This window comes from Lactuca sativa, chromosome 3, assembly GCF_002870075.4.
Source record: "Lactuca sativa cultivar Salinas chromosome 3, Lsat_Salinas_v11, whole genome shotgun sequence".
NCBI lineage: Eukaryota > Viridiplantae > Streptophyta > Magnoliopsida > Asterales > Asteraceae > Lactuca > Lactuca sativa.
This window is the reverse complement of record NC_056625.2, coordinates 94,326,754-94,333,548: the sequence shown is the minus strand read 5'-3', so window position 1 is coordinate 94,333,548 and position 6,795 is coordinate 94,326,754. Positions and strand designations below refer to the sequence as shown.

The 6,795-nt window shown below is 34.6% G+C and overlaps 1 protein-coding gene across 1 annotated transcript; it reads right to left on the bottom strand.

Annotated features, from left to right (window-relative positions):
- Positions 1-289: 289 nt before the first annotated feature.
- Positions 290-5,481, bottom strand: LOC111921838 (transcription repressor KAN1). Its single transcript, XM_023917411.3, has 6 exons — positions 4,305-5,481; positions 4,116-4,192; positions 3,568-3,613; positions 3,239-3,401; positions 1,105-1,201; positions 290-695 (listed from the first exon to the last, which is right to left on the bottom strand). The coding sequence occupies exons 1-6, from the start codon at positions 5,128-5,130 to the stop codon at positions 582-584; spliced, it is 1,323 nt and encodes a 440-aa protein (XP_023773179.1). The 5' UTR covers positions 5,131-5,481; the 3' UTR covers positions 290-581.
- Positions 5,482-6,795: the final 1,314 nt, after the last annotated feature.

Genomic DNA, 6,795 nt, shown 5'->3' with positions numbered 1-6,795 from the left:
GGTGCATTTTTTTTTCATTTTCTTTTTCTTTCTGGAAAAACTTCTCCTCTTTGAATTTTTGCTGTCGCTAAAAAACCCTTTGATTACACACAATAAACTTACAATTTGGTAGTCAATACAGAACTAGGGAACCAGGTTTTTTTTAGCTTTGTAGTAAGAAGTCCATCTTCAGTTCTCGAAAACAAATTATATATAACATTTAAATTTGTAAATATCGAACCCAAAAATATGATATAATTCCTCTCATCACTCTCCATAGTCTCCTCCTTAAGACAAAAGAGACATGAAATGCTGAAGATAAAAGATAGGAAAAATAAATGAATACTACACAATCCAAAGAAGTCAAGGGAGAAGAAAATGAAGAAGCAGGCCCGCTATATGACGGGAGACAAGTGAACATGAATCGTAACTACAAAAAACATAGCTTCTTAAACCTTCTTCTTCGTTTTCTTCTTCATCATCTTGTTCTTTCTTTTAATACTTCTGTTGCATAAAATTTATGCTTTTGTCCGTTACAAGGACAAATTGAAGCAGTAATTCAAAACACAAAAGAGAGAGTAGAGAGAAGGAAATGAAAGAGATCAGTTGCGCTCTTTTTGAAGCCAATCTGGTCTCCCCAAGGTGAACTCTAAGCATGGGTTTTTGTGATCCATATTTGATCCTAAGCAGTTCTTTGGTCTTGAAGGTTCGCAATCCTGCATACATTTAAGTTTTTGTAAATCGTTGGAGAAATGTATTTCTGATTAGTTCCCAAACATATAAGGGCTACATATTTTTCAACGAAAGAAGTAAACTAACATACAATGTCAATTGCTAGGTATACTGTTGACGTGGTGACATGAGTAGGTGTTTCTTTTAAACAGTTTTCTTTTAAAAAGGACAAGTTTTACCATGCATAGTTTCAAATATAACAAAAGGAGGATTATGACATGCATGTAGCAATTATTTCCTCCTACTGTTTGATCATTAGGGATCATAGAGTTACCATATGCATATAGCCCTATTTAGATTTGTTTCGCAATGCTTCTAAATACGAATCTGGTTTTGTAATAGTAATTATATATTGAGTATCCCAAGTTCGTAATAAATGTACGCCATGATTACCTTAACTTGCGCACTGGCTCGCCTTTGTGTTAACAAGGTAGACGAAGGTCTGATGTCATTCATGTCACTGTTTGTCTGAAGCCATCCCTCCCTATTGCTGATTTTTTTTCATTATAAGATTGAGTAAGAACTGTGAGCTTATATATATGAACAAAATTAAGGAGAGAAAAAGATGTAGTTCAAATGAATAATATTAACATATACCCATTTTGTTTTAAAGAAGAATGTGAGTGGAATTTTTGAAGCGTGAAGTGGATCATCTCAAGAAAATATATGGTTAAAATTAATGAATATTGAATTTACAAAAAACCATAGCTAGGTCAGACTACTGAGTTATAAGAAGGTTTGAATTTATTGAAAAATAAATTATGTATGCATCTCTTGTGATTCGGTAGGTCAAAAATATCCGTTCAAAAAAGGACTTCGAAGAATAGTATCCTCCAGATATACAGTTGCTTTGTGCTAGTATATAAATGGCCACGTAACATGGTACATAATATTTCTCAAGTTACGTAGAAAACCTAAAGTGACAGTTCCTTTTGTAATAGAAGATACCTTCTTCATTAATGTAATTATATTCTTCTTATACTTGATGGAATTATATATCATACATCGATTTCAATATCTATATTCTTTTTTATTTATATAAAACATAGGATTTATATATGAAAAGATTTTCTCCATCTTTTATAATTTTGCATGATTATCGACACCATCATGAACTCCTAGAAAAATTAGGGTACAATTAATTTCATGACCTAGTCACATGTATTTATCATCATTCACTTAATTAGAACTTTCTATGGTATATATTTAGACATGAAATCTATATAGAGAGTATCCTGTTGGCTGCCAAGAACAACCACAATGATATATATACATTAATTAAGTTCACATACTTAATTAACTAGTTCGTCGTATTTCACTTTGGACTTGATATGACACACACTGACACGCACTATAAAGAGTCAAACAGTTGAAAACATGAATTCAGAAAATGAAAAGAAAGAAGTGAAATATCATAAATATAAAATCATTATGCAATTATAAGCACGTCGAAGCGCGTGATGTTTTATGAGCTAGCTTTTTGCGTGTATTAAATTTTCCCTAGATACCACTAGTTAGACTCCAAAATGTATCATAAATGAGATCAGCATGCAGCTATGATCAAGAAAGCTACCAATGGTTTGAAGACAAGTTTAGCTGAAAGATGATGTAAAAAAAAATAAAAAAAAGGAAAATGAGGACATTGAATACGAAGTAAAAGTTGGTTGTTGATTTGTTGAAAAAACAGTACGTGTATGACAGGTCAATCAATAGTGTATGTATAGTACATGCTCCAACCTACAAAAAACATATAGCCCAAACATTATATTTACTTTGGGTTTTTAGTACTTTTTAAATTCCCGCAAATTGTGGTTGAGTCATACGTTGTAACGCATTTATAAAAGATGGTCAATATGGTGTAGTACATTTGTGATTCCTTAGGGGAAGGATCAACATCATCAACATCAACTATCATAAGCATGATAGGCTGCCGACATGCATAAGAGTTAAAAAGAAAGAAGAGAAAATGAGAGCACTTGAAGTCAAGATACTGGCTTTTTTTGGTCATATATGCAACACTCCTCGTGACCAGAACAAGATTTATATATATTTTTCAAAGTAGAAAAAGGAAATATAAAATGTAATCTGTTAGTTACCATATATATGAATAGTACTACATAAGAGTAATTATTATTATTTTTTTTTTTAAAGAAAAAGAAAAAGTTGATTGCTTTAATTTCTGCTAACCCTATATTTTAAAGTTGTGTGTTTACATTTGCTTTATTTTCCTTTCTTTATGTTCTCCTATCAAAGCTTAATTCGGTAGCAAAGTTTCAACCCCAGGTGAAATCTTCTCCCCCAGAAACATCTGAGAAAATTGGTGGAAAAAAAGGGAAAGAAAATGAAAAGCAAACTAAAGCTGCCATGGTTATGTTATACTTTTATCCTTCAAAAAATGGTGGAATTGTACATGGGTTTTGTGATTTCCATCTTTAAGATATATATCATGCAAAAAGTTAAAGGTAATGCATTGTTTATAATTAGAATTAACACATCATTAATGACGCAAACAACCACGAAATCTTACCTTGAAGAATTGCTCCAGAGGGTGGTAGTCGTGGTGGCATTGTTGTAATTATTAGGGTAGTCGGATTCTTGTTGATCATTCGATCCTCTTTGATCTACAAAACGCTGTTGTCCTCCAGTTCCCATGGTTGAGATATCGTCTTCACCAGATCCGTCTGATTGGCCTTCAATAATTTGAGATTTTTATAAAAAAATACAGAAAAACGAAAGAAATTAATTTACTTCTTCAAAAAGATAACATTTTTCGAATTGGGGTTCGGATTTTAAAATGTTTATTGTCCATTTTAGTGTTGAATAAGTCACGTACAGATAATAAATTAAAAGAATTACCTGAGGAAGCTGCAGGTTTGTCAGTTGTTTTAACAGTTCTATACATCTGCAAAATCCGTAAACAAAACTTAATACGAAGGAAAAATAGCAAAAATGGAGAAGAAATTGATTGGAAAAAAAAAAAACAAGCGAACAAAGAAAAAAGAAAAAAAAAATAAGTAAATAAAACACACGCTTGAGAGTATTTAGATTGAATGCTTGTGAGTCATACACAAGTGATTGGATTGGGTTTCTTCTATTATTAATCACGAGGCTGATGTTTGAATAACATGAGCTGTTTTTATTATTATTGAATAATCATGACTTACTTTTGTCTCTTATCATTCTGATCATCCTCAGTACTCTCTCTCTCTTTCTCTTTCTCTCTCTTTCTCTCTCTATCGCCCTCTGACTTACTACTGTTCTTCTTATTCAGTCATTAACTGCATACATCGGCGACTGTGCCGGAGGGTTAATCGGAGAGAGAAAGAGAGGAAGCTACACTCCAAAGAAAGTGAGGAGTTACCATAGACCATTATATTCTTGTCTGCAAGTTTCATGGCGTATACCTGTAAATGGCTCTTGACATGAGCTAGGGTGAGATCTTTGACATCCATTAGCTCCAAAACTGACTTCGGTGTTGCCCCTAAACAAATTCAAAACGCAAATTTCGCAACTTTCATTCACTTTACGAACACGAAAACAAGGAATTTTCAAAGAATATTAGGGATGTAAGGTTTTAATATATAATTAATTACTTTCATGGCCTCCAAGAAGTTCAACCGCATGAACAAAGCGAGAGTGAAGGGTGCTCGTCCATCGCATCCTCGGTGCCCTCATGCTCCTCTTGGCCGGAAGTTTTGGTAGAAATCTTGATCTCATCAAACCATGTGAAACTTCATGAGAAGTAGGTCCACCTCCACCATATTGGTTAAGGTAGTGGTGGTTGTTCGAATATGAAGAAGATAACCCGTTAAATCTCATCCCACCACCATTACCACAGCCTCCAGGTAGACGATAACCTGATGAAGAAGGACCATTAAGCCCAGGGTTCAAAAAGGGCATGTGACCTCCGGTATTCCCACCAAAATAAGGTGTAGTAGAAGTAGAAGATGATGGATAGAAGCACAACTTCGGATCTTTCTCAAGAGAATTAGAATGATCCAAATTAGGTAAAAAAGGAAACGGATGGTTGTGATATACCGGAATTCCTTTTATGGGTCTCAAGCAATCCGATACATCAAGAAGTGAAACTCCTTGGTTCAAGTGATTTAAGTTGTGAGTGTTTGGGTGTTGATTGTAGGTATGATGAGGGTGATGAAGGAAGGGATTTTGTGGGTTGTCTTGATCTCGATGAGGTAATAAACTGGTTGCAAGATTTCTTGATGGGTTTGTAAGGGAGAGGTCAGTGTAAGTAGGTTGATGGAAAGAATTTGATTTGGATGATGAATCAATATTACCACTGCGAATCGAAGAGGAGAAAGAGGAAGTGTTGGGAAGGCTGATGTTGAGAGAGAGATCAGGAAGTTGAGTTGAAGAGGAAGAAGATGGTGGTGGTTCTATGAAAATCCCTTCCAAGGGCATTTTCTTCTTTAGATAGGATTACAGATTCCGACACACATACATATACACACACACACAAATCCCTTCTTTTATCTCGCTTTCTCCCACTCTCAAATAAGTGGGACTGCTTTTTCACAGTGTTTTGATGTGCAATCAAATTGATAACATGGAAATCAAGAAAAGGGGGACTATGAGAAGCAACACAATCACCAACACCGACACCAGCACCAAACACAAAAGAAAAAGTAAAAAATTGAAGGGTAGAAAGCTAAGAAAGATCTCTTTGAATATAAAAAAGGCAGAAGATAAGAGAGAGAGAGAGAGAGAGAGAGAGAGAGAGAGAGAGAGAGAGAGTGTGTGTGTGTGTGTGTGTAGGGGCAACAATGAAACTGGAAACAAATAAAGTAAAACAAGGAATTCCAGAAAGAGGGTGTGGGAAGGAGGAAGGGGGGGGGGGGGGGGGGGGGGGGGGCTGGTTCTCCTCGAGAGTATATCTCGGAAAATGACACTAGAGAAACAAGTTCCTCTCTCTCTCTCACACACTCAATAGTCAAAATACGTAAAACAGCAAAGAGAACAAAAACATAATCACACACGAACACAAAAGAATTTTTTAAGAAGTTCACTTTTTTTAGAGAATTGATAACCATGGTTGGCCGGATGAAAAAAAATTTATTTGTTTATTAATATATGCTGATAATTTACGTAGCTAATATTTCAATACAAAATTGGACCAAGATATTATACTTACTAAGATACAATTTCATAAAAGGGTCCACGTGATTTTCTAAAGATATAAACACCCAACATTTTATTTCACACAATTAAATACCCACATAGATAAAGTAAAAATACGGTTTTACAAAACATTACAAACTAATCCTCACAACCACCACAATAAAAGGAACATGATTATACAACTTCTCTTTTTAAAAAAGTTCGTCGTTGACCAGACAACACTCTCTATGCTCCATTTCCCATACCCGAGCACAAAACACAAAATATGTACGTCTAAAAGACTCATCAGCTACATGATTTTGACCCAACAAAACATTTCAAGCATAGAGGGATTAACAAACAAGTATTTGGTGAGAAATATGTCCTCCTCAACTAATCGTTATATTAAAAGTTATAACTTTCTAACCCAACAATAATATAAAAAACAAGCATTTGCCAAGAAGTAACCCGTCGACAACTTACCTTGATGGTAAGCAAGAACTTCCTAACATAACCCTTAATTACTAGAGAGTAAACCTTCTGTAACAAACGATACGGTTACCTAGATGTAAACCCTCCCAAACAACCAATTTCTAAAAGTAACCCCTCATGATAAACTCTCGTTGGTGGGAAGTAACCCCTACCTAACAAGTTATCCTTGATAGGAAGTAATCCCTTCCGAACAAGTCGGTAAGACACCTGTTTCACGACGGGAGGTACTACCCCATAAGGTTCTCACCTAATCCACTAACACACTTCTTTGTAATTCATTCATATTACATAATACTCATATTAGGCAATGCTATCGCTTAATCATAAGACATTTTATAAATTCTGTAACTTCATATATCATCTTACAAGCCATATTCTAACATTCTAGTACTTAGTCAATTGTCCATACTTAGTAGAAGTACATAACATATAAACCAAATACGTAGCAATGCACCTCTTCATTTTGAAAACCATTTT

Bases quoted from the DNA above. Each gene is read 5' to 3' on its own strand.
- LOC111921838 (XM_023917411.3), bottom strand. From the start codon at position 5,130: ATGCCCTTGGAAGGGATTTTCATAGAACCACCACCATCTTCTTCCTCT. The intron at 3,614-4,115 runs GTATACGCCATG...CGGATTTTGCAG, and splicing joins ATGTCAAGAGCCATTTACAG to ATGTATAGAACTGTTAAAAC. The intron at 696-1,104 runs GTAATCATGGCG...AAATGTATGCAG, and splicing joins GAGCCAGTGCGCAAGTTAAG to GATTGCGAACCTTCAAGACC.